Source organism: Lathamus discolor, chromosome 2, assembly GCF_037157495.1.
Source record: "Lathamus discolor isolate bLatDis1 chromosome 2, bLatDis1.hap1, whole genome shotgun sequence".
In the NCBI taxonomy this organism is placed as follows: Eukaryota; Metazoa; Chordata; class Aves; order Psittaciformes; family Psittacidae; genus Lathamus; species Lathamus discolor.
The window spans coordinates 85,791,735-85,804,058 of NC_088885.1; the positions used below are offsets into that span (position 1 = coordinate 85,791,735).

At 41.1% G+C, this 12,324-nt stretch overlaps 1 protein-coding gene across 12 annotated transcripts in view; it reads left to right on the forward strand.

Moving 5' to 3' along the window:
- CTNND2 (catenin delta 2) overlaps positions 1-12,324 on the forward strand; it is a 655,387-nt gene that overhangs the window by 612,028 nt on the left and 31,035 nt on the right. For all 12 annotated transcript variants that reach the window (XR_010610081.1, XM_065667606.1, XM_065667609.1 and 9 more), the window contains 2 exons: positions 1,753-1,963; positions 5,295-5,379. Coding sequence is in view for 11 of the 12 variants with exons in the window: in XM_065667606.1 (XP_065523678.1) it covers positions 1,753-1,963; positions 5,295-5,379 (296 nt within the window). In the remaining variant the exon portion in view is untranslated. The remainder of the gene's footprint in view (positions 1-1,752; positions 1,964-5,294; positions 5,380-12,324) is intronic.

Consider the following 12,324-nt stretch of genomic DNA (forward strand, 5'->3'; position numbering starts at 1 on the left):
GTATCTGTATTGCAGCACACCGTTAAGATTCAAAGCCTACTGCACACATTTTGTTGGTAAAGTTATGTTTTTTATAATCAGGAACGTTTTTACATGATACAAAGTGAGTTGTCTCTTAAGACCTCACATTACCGCAAAATCTCTTCATAACCTGTAACATTTCACTACAGATTTTAGGTTTTATCTGTATTAAAAATACTCTGTTCCAAATGATTGACTATATTTCTACCACAGCAGGCAAAATTGTGAGAAATAAAAGTAATTTAACCTCTGATAGTTTAAAGATGTGATTATGTGATTTTCCTCTTACCTCTGCTTTCAAATATGGACAAACACAACTGAATTTATGAATTCAGAAGTAAAATTTTTAACAAGTACTCATAAATACTAATTGATCGGAACTTTTTTAAGTTATCAAAAAATCTGATTAAATTATCATATTCTATACAATGATCACACCTGGTTATTTCATTCATAAAATGTGATGTAGATTAGATTACTAATTATGTTTATTTTTCCCAATTTTCCTGTCTTTTTCATCCTGCATGATACACTCATGGTGATTGCTGTATGCAAATTCCTAGCACAGCTGCACTGAAGGTGATTCAAAGTTGTTTCACTGACCTCAGCAACAACTTTATCAGGTCCTTGCCCTCTCTGATCTTGTCTTCATCGCACTGAAGGGCTAAGATATTGTTTTAATGTAATAGTGACCCTACAGAATTGGTGTGAGGCTTCTCATATAGTTGTGCCATTGCTAACCCTGCTCTACATTTATATATTCACATTTATATATTTACAGTGATACAATATGTATATATATATAAATTCTCAGAAGCCGCTCTTGTGTTATTTTCCCAAGCACCACATGACTTTCAGGTGCAGTTTTGCAAAACAAAATAAAAATCCTTTATTCATGTAAACATGAAAAAGTTATAATTGTCATAGAATCATATCAGTTGGAAAAGACCTTTAAGGCCATCAAGGCCAACTGTAATCAGTAGATTTTTTTTTTTCCAGGTCTTCAGTTCAATGTGACCATTTTAAAATTTCATTTTCCCTTTATATTTTAGGAGATTTTAAGTTCTGGAGGTTATTGTAACTCCTTAGTAAAACATCAGACAGGAATAGATCTCAGAACAGCTCCCTTTTCTTGTCAGTATCAAGCATACAACTAAGTATGTGTGGAAAAGATGGTGTCCTCTAATGAGCAATAAAGTCTAAGAAACATTAATAAACCTAATTAAATTAGTGCATGTAGTATAGAATCAACCTTGTACAGTGAAACTGGTCCTTGAGAGAAGATTTTTGCACGAATAGCAATGTCATTGGCTTTGCATTTGCTGTAGTATTTTTAACAACTGATGCACATTTTATTTATCATAATGAGTTACAAGTTGTGCGATGCGAGATGAGAACTTGCCAAGTTCTGTAAGTTGTGATATTAGGGTTATATTTATGTATATACTTGGCTTTTTCTGTCATCATCTCATTCTCCTAAGGGCATGATGTAGCCATATCCAAAGTCTCCAACTGATGTATTATGGGAATATTAAGAGTCCCTAACGTGTGAAATGATTGACCATGCAATTATATAAATGTGGCTCATTCCAAATAGATTCAGTAGCCAATTAGATTACCTGCAATGATGGAAGTGGTGCTAATAGTCTCGCATGTTTTCCCTGTACTTCTTCTCCGTCACCCTTTATTGCTGTATCTTCTGAATTCTCCCTTCATTTTCTTTCAACAAAGGCAAGTATGCCATGAGGGATCTGGTCCACCGACTGCCAGGCGCTAACAACAGCAACAGCTCAGCAAGCAAGGCCATGTCTGATGACACCGTTACTGCCATTTGCTGCACTCTGCATGAAGTCATCACTAAAAACATGGAGAATGCCAAGGCCTTACGAGACGCAGGCGGCATTGAGAAACTGGTTGGCATATCTAAGAGTAAAGGAGACAAGTATGTTTCGCAAATCCCCTTGCACTTTTTTAACATCTCCAGTAGTTGTTACTAGTCCTGAATGTGTTTGGCTCCTCTATGCAATCATGAGTTGAATTCTTTAGTTTCATCAGAAATCGTATGCCCAGTAAGAAAGGTGGCAAGAAACAGACAATACCAATAGCAAAAGTCTCTGCTGTGGTTTATTTTTGACATACCATCAGTAGTGCATGGAGTGTTCTGCCTGTGCAGTTTAAGGAAGAGTAATTATGTACAGTAACCACTGTCTCTGGGCAGAACAACCTGAAAAACATTAGAGACCAGAGCTGTTGGACTGCACCCCACAGAACGGGTAGCATGCCGGTGGAGGGATCCTGTGAAAGGACCTTACCACAGTTCTGTTACTGCTCCTCTTGCTCTGGGAGTGAAGAATACAAAATCACTGTCCTTCTTCATAGCACCCTTTTGTGGGCCACCAGTCTGCTCATAAGGTGGGGCATAGTGCAAAAATGGATTCAGTGATTTTCCTAACACCTTTCTTCTGAGAGAGCATTAGGATACCTGCAGGCTACTTTGTGAGGCACCAAAACATGCAAAAATCTTACACGTGACAATGATATTTTCAGAGAAGCTATGGTTTCATCTTGTCTGTTTTCCTGTGTATGCAGCCCCTGTGTATGCAGCCTACATGAAGAGTTCACCCTTTATCCTTCTTTTGCCTAAAACAGCCTGGTTCTCGTATTTGTCAGCCTGCAGAAGTATAGTGCAGTGGGACTATGGCAGTTTGAAAACAAAAAGCCTTCACAGTAGTGTACAAAACCCATCAGTCCACCTACTTGAAGCTGTCATCCCACAGCCTGTTGCAGCAGCAGAGCTCTAAAAGAGCCTCACAAAGCCAGGCAACACCCTGAAGGGAAGATTTATGCACCCTACATTTGGTATGAGAACTTATGTTCGCCTATGTGATTGAACATTGCCAAGATAATGTAGTCACATTTCTTTTCCTCTATTGTCACCCTTTTCATACCAAGTTCATTACTGAAACATTATTACATTCTAATTGTAAGGGGGTAAAAAGTAGTAGTGTAACAAAGTATGTGATACTAGTTGTGCCAATTTGTTTCTGTTTGAATTTTTTATTAGTATTAAATCTACTTAAAACTTTGTTTTACATTTTGTAGATCAGATGTACCAATATTGCAAACAGGTTAATATCTGTTTTACTGAAGTTGCATGTGTCTTTTCTCATAATAATGCATTTGTTTTCCTGTTCATTATCTGGTAGAGATTATTAATACTCATTAAGTCTTGACTTTTCAAAGTTTTAGGGGATCCAAGGGTATAATTCCCTAAGTATCCCTCATAACTGTGGAAGCTGTATCAGTGCTGAATAAAAGTATTTAGCCCAGGTACTGTTGACTAATTCCAAAATGCTGCCCTAAATAATGATAGGTATCCTTCCTCTCAAGTACTTCTGAGTTGCAGTCCTGTGTTATTACTGTTACATGTTACACAGTTCTAGAACAAGAAAACCTGTCAACTCACAGTGCTACAAATGCCTATCTTGATCAAACATTCTATTTTCTAGCTTTCAGAAATGTTAGTATCATGCACTATTGCTGTGGTTTGGTTTCTCACAGGTAATCCATTGTTCAGAAATCAGAATTGCTGTTTGTTGGACTGATAGGAAATTCTGGCAGGCTCACTTTAATACAGTAAAACACTTTAGTATGAATTTATCTTGTCCGGAATGAAGCAGCTGCTTCTACAAGTGCATGGTACTAGACTGGATGCATCCTGGTATATATCAGTGCCAGGAGTGTGGGGCTGGCCCCACTAGCTTTTGGAACATTCCCAGGGCTTGAGCACTTCCCCTGTATGACAGCATGAGGGAACCTGGTGTTCATAAGGTCATACTGGCCAAGCCCGTATTGGCTTCTTACATTTCCTGTTTCTCCTCAGTACTCACAGTATGATTGGCACAGTTATTTTCCTAGTTGTTCCATGCTACCAGCACCCCATGAGCCAGCACAGCTGGGAGTGTAATAAAAACAATTTTGTTTGAAAGGGTTTATCAAATTCCTGTTTATTCCCCAGTTACCCACCTACTGCTGTACTCTGGGTGAGAAATGGATGAAAAGGGGAGAAAAAAGAGTCACCAAATAAATTCTGTGTAAGTTAATTGAATCAGTTGTGTCATGAACATTGCTTGACCAGCTTGAGTGCCGGTGTACCAGTGGTCCTCTCAGAAGTCACGGGATGCACCAAAGCCTGACCCCTGAGAAGACTTCCTGCCCAAACCAGTAACATACACTTCTGTCTTTCTGGTTTCTCTTTGGTTTTGCAGTCCATGTGCCTATTCTGAGTAAAAATATGAATCATCTCAGTGACTGCCCCCAACTCCATCAGTCCTCACTCCAGACGTTGAGCTTTGCAAGATTTTCTAGCACTCTCCCGCTTTAAGTGTATTATTAGTACAGCACAGTGTTTGCTTCCTCAGTAAGCTGGGTTATCTTCCTGGTCCTTTTCTGTTTGACCTTTCTTCACTGAGCTGAATACTCCCTGGTTTTTGAATTTTGGGGGTTTAGATTTTTTTTGAAGTTACCTATCCCAGGAGGAGTATATGACTCCAACATATTGTAACAATAGTTTAGAGATTCTTTTGAAACCTTTCTGAAGAGAAGGCCCATGTGAAGTTATCTGTGGTTTTCAACGTGACACTGTATTGCTGTCATTAAAGGCTAAGAGTGTGAGCAAGAAGCAAGTCCTAATTTGGATTCCTAATGAAACTTTTCTTTTTATAAACAGTTGTATTTCTGCATCTTGCCTCTGCATTTCAAGAACAGTGCTCATCACCCACGCAGTGTTTCTTTTGACCACTGCTAAGAGGCATTTAATGTATTAAGCATGCTGTCAAGAGTTAAAACTTTGGCACCTTACAGAGAAAGAAACTCTGGCTCTAACTTCTTGTCCTTTATGCCAAAAGTTGTAGCCAGGACATCTCAGATGTACAGAATACCATTTGGGTACTTCACAGTTTTGCCAGTTGCTACCTCTGCCATTCCTCCTACTATGCTTTGAGGATGAATCCTTGTTCTCAGTGTGCTGAGGAACGCACATTTTGCTCCTCACTGAATAATTAGCACTGTAGAAATAACATGTATTGCCCTTGCTTAAAAACACATTGGCCTCCAAGACGCCAGCCAATTGCGGCACATTTGAAACACACTTTAAATGGGGGTTTAACTCCATAGCAATGCATTTGAAAATTGGGATGAATGGAGTCTTGTACTTAACAGTCTTTCTCACTCTTTCTTTCTCTCTCTCCCTTTTTAACATATGTGCGTAACAGGCATTCGCCGAAAGTGGTGAAAGCAGCATCTCAGGTCCTCAATAGTATGTGGCAGTACAGAGACCTGAGAAGTCTCTACAAGAAGGTAAGGCTTGGGTTTTTTCTAGATTTATCATCTTTCCTATGGTTGCCCAAAAACTTCAGATCAAATGATTTATGTGACTGAAAATTCACCTAGAGTTCAAAGTTTCAGATACTTGGAGCTATGTTCCAGTGTACTTGGAGCCTCATTTCTACTCTTAGCATAGAAATACCTTTTGAAAATACATGTGGTGATGAAAAGGGGATGTGAATTTGTTATTCAAAATAATTCATACAAAAATTGCTGGATCTGACAGCCCTGGAGAGTGAAGTCATAGAACAAACCTGTGCAAGCTCTCCTGCTGAAGCTTTCCTTCTTACACCTTGCCACCCTGTCCTGAGGAGATTACCAGACTTCCAGCCCTTCAGCTCCAAAATTTCCTCATGAGATTGTAAACAAGAGTATCTGAATGAGTGGTGCTTAGGGACCAATTACACGTGGAGCTGGGCTGAAACTTGATAGCTTCACTTCCAATCAGCTGGCAGACAGTAGCATCATATACTTGGTTTTCAGAGAGTCTGTGGAGTCTTCAGTACCATACTGTTCCCATGGTCCTACTAATCTCTTAAAAATTAATTGCAATATGGTAATACGATCCTGTGAAATAACATCCTATATAGCTTTTAAAACATCAGTGTCTACTTAGTAAATGATAGCATATAAAGTAATTCTTGCTGAAGATTTCCAGACTGAATTACATTCCACATGAATATCAGCCTTCAGATTTAGTTGTCAAAGGTCTTCTTGCTACATGGAATTTTGCAACTTAACTAATTGATATTTGTACTCGTAACCTTAGCAAGGAGAGCTAAGACTTCCTGTGGCACAAAAGTTCAGGTCCTAGTTAAGGTTAAGGCATAAGAACAGTGAAGTAGGGAAGGTTTACAGTGGTATAATCTGGGTTGTATGTATTTTGCACAAGAAAAGAACTTAATTACATGCAATTTATGCACCAAATCTCAAAATGAGAGAAGCTGACCTTCTGTTTAAGATGCTGTTCTTTTGCATGCCTCAGCCCTGCTTTTGTCAAGTCTGAGGAGTAAGGAAGATGATTATTGAGTCTCTCCCATTGTTCGCTTGCAGTATTTTTAGTCATCCTTGGCAGCCCTAGGGATACCATATGTGGTGATGTTCCAAGTAGCAGCCTGGTACTCAACTGTCCCATTAAGAAGTGGGAACAAACATGAGCTAGAGTAGTCTTTTCTTGATGGAAGGCAATAACACACTGGAAGTGCGCATAGCCCAACTTCTGTGCATGTGGGTGGCTGCACTGTAGAGGCTGAACTTCATTGCACCATAATCTCTCAGAGATTCTTACAATGTCTGGCTCATTTCCAGCCTTCTGTCTGTATATATATGTGCTGTGATGGAAAAGCAGTTTCTGGGGTTGCTCCACACATAAGGTAATCTATATGCTGTATGGCTTCTGAGTACACATACTGCTACGTAAAGGACGTTCAGTTGGCTGCCAACGCAAATGCCTGGTAATGTACTTACATACTAAGCATGCTTTGGTACTCAGTACCTTGCATGCTTAAAAGAACATTTCCTGCAACCACAAATGCATACTTGTGGTATGGAAAACAGGGTCAACTAGCCTTTGAGGTAGTTTCCAGGAATCTCATAGCAGACACTGTCTATATTCTCATGAAATATTTTATTGCTCTCTCTACTGGCTAATTCCTACAGCCTTCACAAATTCTTAAAATGAAGGTCAGCCTCTGCTTAATATTTTTATCCTCATTACATTATGATGCACGCTCCTGTTTTTTAGAAGATATACAGTAATCTTTATAAAGTTATAGTATTTATTAAACTTGCCTACAGTAGGCTGACTATTATGCTGGCTGTCTGAGTTTCACCACTGTTGGGGAAACAATGTTTTTATGAAAGGAAAATTATAAAAGTTTGTGTTAATCTGTGTAATGCAAAGATACTGGGTCAATGCAATCTTTGTTTTGTCCCATTAAAATGCATACGTGAACATACATTTGACAGTATAATATGGTCGTCACTTTGCACCTGCACCACCTTTTTTTGAAGTGCGGGTAAATCCCACTGCATAACCATCGGCAATTTCTTCCTACGTACTAAAATATCTATACAATTACTTTCAAAGTATTGGTGGCCTACAGAGAGGCACAGTTCTGTATTGTAATACAAGGAAATTGCAAGCATCACACTTAAGAAAAAGCAGCAGCACTTACCTGACTGAGAAACAGTGTAACCAAGTAGTTTGAGTTGTGTATTTTAGAGCTACATGTTTACAGTAAAGTAAGGAGAGATAAAAAGAAGTATTATCATTTGTATTAATGGGGAAAGAAGGCAATATGTTTACTGCAGATGCAGTAGTAGTCAGTATATTTAGTTCAACTATGACTGCATCAGCAAAAACATGAAAACCTCCTTCACTGCCTAATTTTGCTCAACAGAAGAGAAATCATCCCATAACTGGCAGAATATAAACTGCACAGACAGAAAGTTCATCCAGAGCTGGGGATTGGTGTGGTCACCTAATGATATGTCACACCTGTGGAGGACCAGAAGCCATGAAGTGCACAGGCACCAGTTCCCTCTTGCAGCAATCCCCGTTAAATTCCTGGCTGGGAAGTTAAATGTAGGAGTCAGAAACTAGTCCTCTATCTGGTACCAGTATGGGGCTGCCCTAAGCAGGGCGTGTGCAATAAAAGCTTCCTGCAAGCCTCCAGTCCCATGATGGGTGAGCAAGCTGTTCAGCTGTAACATTAGTATGCCTGTGTAATGAAACCTGAATGAAGCTGCTTCTAAGGACAGTGTCAGAATCAGCTGTGGCATAAACAATAGCCCAAATTTCAGGGATTTCAGGCTGCCAGCTTCAGTTATGTTCCTTAAGAAGAATAGTAATGTTCACAAATTTCTTTGTGCCATGCAGTGTCTGACAGACATCGCCTGTTTCTCTGGGCCATTAAAAGCCAAAATGTGCAGCAGCAGCTACAACGACTCAATTAACTTCATTGACCAAATCAGGCAGTATACCCTGACTGAAGGTCATAGTGCAACTAAGAATCCAAGCAGTCTTTTGACAACACAGAATCTTAAGGTCCTGTCCATCTCTTTTATCCTGAAAAATGCAAAATTATACTACAAGTCAGTGAGATGGGAAGCACAGAAAATTAGTAAGTCAGGTTAGGCTAGAGAGATGTTTCTGCAAAAAGAGTTTCAGGCTAGCCCACATAGTGTGTTTAAACAGAAAGGCAGAGCAGGTCGACAGAATAAACCTTGCAAGCAATGTAGCTTTGACAGCCCAAAGCTCAGAGTTCTGGTACCCAGAAGCTTCTCTGCAATGGGCTTGATCCTGCTTCCAATGAAAGCAATGAGAAGGCCCTATTGTTTTCAGAGGTCTTTTCTGTAAGGTACCAAAAGCAAGAGCTGAAGCTTTTGCAGTCAGTTGAATTTACTGTGGAGACAGGCTAACTAATCTGCAGCATCCAGTGTGTCCTGAGATTCCCAAGATCCTATAAAAAACAAGGATTGAAGGTTTATATATGGCTTTCAATTTGCCGAAGCAGGAACATTGTGTCCATTTATTAACAGCTACTACAAGAGGAGTTACTCTCTTTGAACTGTTGGTCTGTCTTATCAGATAGGTTTTTTATTCTCTGAAAAGGATGCACAGGTAGAGACTGTAGCTTTTCTGGATTAGGAGAATAATGGATAGATTTCTAACTTCCCACAGCCTGGGCTGCATGCTCAAGGAGGAGGAGGTATTGGCTTTGTTGTCTCAGCTTTAACTTGGAAAGCTCTGTAAGCCCACAATACCTTATGTACAGTGTTTGCAGAGCTGTATCACACACACCCTGTACCCTCTGCTGACAGGTTCTATGCAGTGTACTAGGATTCCAGTTCATAGCTGTGCTGTGGTTTTAGTGGGACACTTAGACTTGTTAGGTTGGGCTGCAATGGAGAAGGCACAGAAAGTAAACAGTCAGCATTCAGATCCATGAGTGAGATGACAGTGTTTACCATTCTTTATAGGCTGGGGCTTTGGGGAACAAAAAGATCATTATAGTCCCTAGTATCATAGAATCATAGAATAGTTAGGGTTGGAAAGGACCTCAAGATCATTTAGTTCCAACCCCCCTGCCACAGGCAGTGACACCTCACACTAAACCATTCCACCCAAGGCTTCATCCAGCCTGGCCATGAACACTGCCAGGGATGGAGCACTCACAACCCCCCTGGGCAACTGATTCCAGTGCCTCACCACCCTAACAGGAAAGAATTTCCTCCTTATATCTAATCTAAACTTCCCCTTTTTAAGTTTTAACCCATTACCCCTTGTCCTGTCACTACAGTCCCTGACAAAGAGACCCTCCCCAGCATCCCTATAGGCCCCCTTCAGATACTGGAAGGCTGCTATGAGGTCTCCACGCAGCCTTCTCTCCTCCAGGCTGAACAGCCCCAACTTCCTCAGCCTGTCTTCATACGGGAGGCGCTCCAGTCCCCTGATCATCCTCGTGGCCCTCCTCTGGACTTGTTCCAGCAGTTCCATGTCCTTTTTATGTTGAGGACACCAGAACTGCACACAATACTCCAGGTGAGGTCTCACGAGAGCAGAGTAGAGGGGCAGGATCACCTCCTTCGACCTGCTGGTCACGCTCCTTTTGATGCAGCCCAGGATACGGTTGGCTTTCTGGGCTGCGAGCGCACACTGCCGGCTCATGTTCATTTTCTCATTGACCAGCACCCCCAAGTCCTTCTCTGCAGGGCCGCTCTGAATCTCTTCTTTGCCCAATCTGTAGCTGTGCCTGGGATTGCTCCGACCCAGGTGTAAGACCTTGCACTTGGCATGGTTGAACTTCAAAAGGCTGGCATCAGCCCACCTCACAAGCGTGTCAAGGTCCCTCTGGATGGCATCCCTTCCCTCCAGTGTATCAACCGGACCACACAGCTTGGTGTCGTCGGCGAACTTGCTGAGGGCGCACTCAATCCCACTGTCCATGTCAGCGATGAAGATGTTAAACAAGACTGGTCCCAACACCAATCCCTGAGGGACACCACTCGTTAACCGGTCTCCAGCCGGACATCGAGCCATTGACCACAACTCTTTGTGTGCGGCCATCCAGCCAGTTCTTTATCCACCGAGTGGTCCATCCATCAAATTGATATCTCTCCAATTTAGAGAGAAGGATGTCGTGTGGGACAGTGTCAAAGGCTTTGCACAAGTCCAGGTAGATGACATCAACTGCTTTAGCCTTATCCATCAGTTCCGTAGCCCCATCATAGAAGGCCACCAAATTGGTCAGGCAGGATTTCCCCTTAGTGAAGCCATGCTGGCTGTCACCAAGCACCTTGTTGTTCTTCATGTGCCTTAGCATGCCTTCCAGGAGAATGTGCTCCAAGATTTTGCCAGGCACAGAGGTGAGACTGACTGGTCTGTAATTCCCCGGGTCTTCCATTTTCCCCTTCTTGAAAATGGGGGTTATATTTCCCTTTTTCCAGTCGTCGGGAACTTCACCTGACTGCCATGATTTTTCAAATATGATGGCCAGTGGCTTAGCAACTTCATTCGCCAGCTCCTTCAGGACCTGCGGATGGATTCCATCAGGTCCCACGGACTTGTGTGCGTTCAGATTTTTAAGATGGTCTCGAACCAGATCCTCTCCTACAGTGGGCCCAAGGTCTTCATTCTCACAGTCCCTGCATCTACCTTATAAGAACTGGGTGGTGCAGTCAGAGCCTTTGCAGGTGAAGACCGAGGCAAAGAAGTCATTAATTTGACACTATCCTAACACAGTCCAACAAGGAAAAGTTGTAAAATGCATAAAGGTTTCTGGTCCTAAAATTACAGGAAAAAAACCCCACCTTGACAGTCCAAGAGGAAGCAACAAATTTGGTCTTGAGATGAAGGAGTTGCCATCCATCCCAGAAGTTTAACTTGCAGGTCCTTCATCAGGGAAGAGTTTACAGGAAATACTGCTCAGTGTTCCGAGCAATAGCTGAAACAAAAATCTAATCTCAGGAAAATCCCATGAAGAGGAAAATAAGGTTCAGTTTCAGTCTCATATAGACAATGTTTAGATTATTTAAGTGTGATTCATTTCCAGATACTGCTAGAGCTTAGCAAGTAAAAAAAAAAAAAAGAGGTGATCATCACAGGTTTTCATCAGTAGATGAAATGTTGTCTGCAAAAGAGTGACTTTAATGTCATGTTATTTTCAAACGTCTTTGTTCTCTACAAATAAGACTTTTTGTTTCATAAATTTATCCACCTCTGTTTTCTGAAGTCTATTCTGAAATACTTAAAATCTGATTTTCAAAAGTGCTTAATGGTCACATGCTCTGTAGCCCTCTGGGTGGCTCAGCACTTGAGAAGAACTAGGTAGAGGAGCTATTTTGTTTGTCCCTGTGCTTCAGACTCACAGTGTACCCTTCTTCAAGTGTCTTGGTAACCTGTACAGCCAGCAGGAGAATTAAGTACTGCTTACAGCCTCGAGAGAGAGGTCCTGTTCCATTTATGTTTAGCCACCTAAGCAAGGTGAAAGGAACTACTGTGGTGATTCTTTAAAGATGCTTATTTCCATGTCAGGAACACTGGATCCCACTCCAGTCTTTAGGGAATTAGCTGACTGAAGATTCAGGTACAACTTGGAAAATACAGGTGTGACTGTAAGAGAACAGATTTCCATTAGCTGGTAAACTCTTACCTATGTCAGTTTTCCAGACAATAACCAACTACTCTTAAACACAGATAGCTTGTTAAATTGCATGAGGAAATTTGAGCAAAAGGGTTGTGCTAAACGGACTTAACATGAAAAAAAAAATTATAAAAAAGCTTCAATTAGCATTAAGTGTGTGTAATATTAAAGAGCTGGAGGAACTGTCAAGAAGAATGTTTTCTATTAATTGGTTTGTTTTGCCTAATCACTTAGGCTCCAACAAAATACGTTTACATTCTATCATTATGCT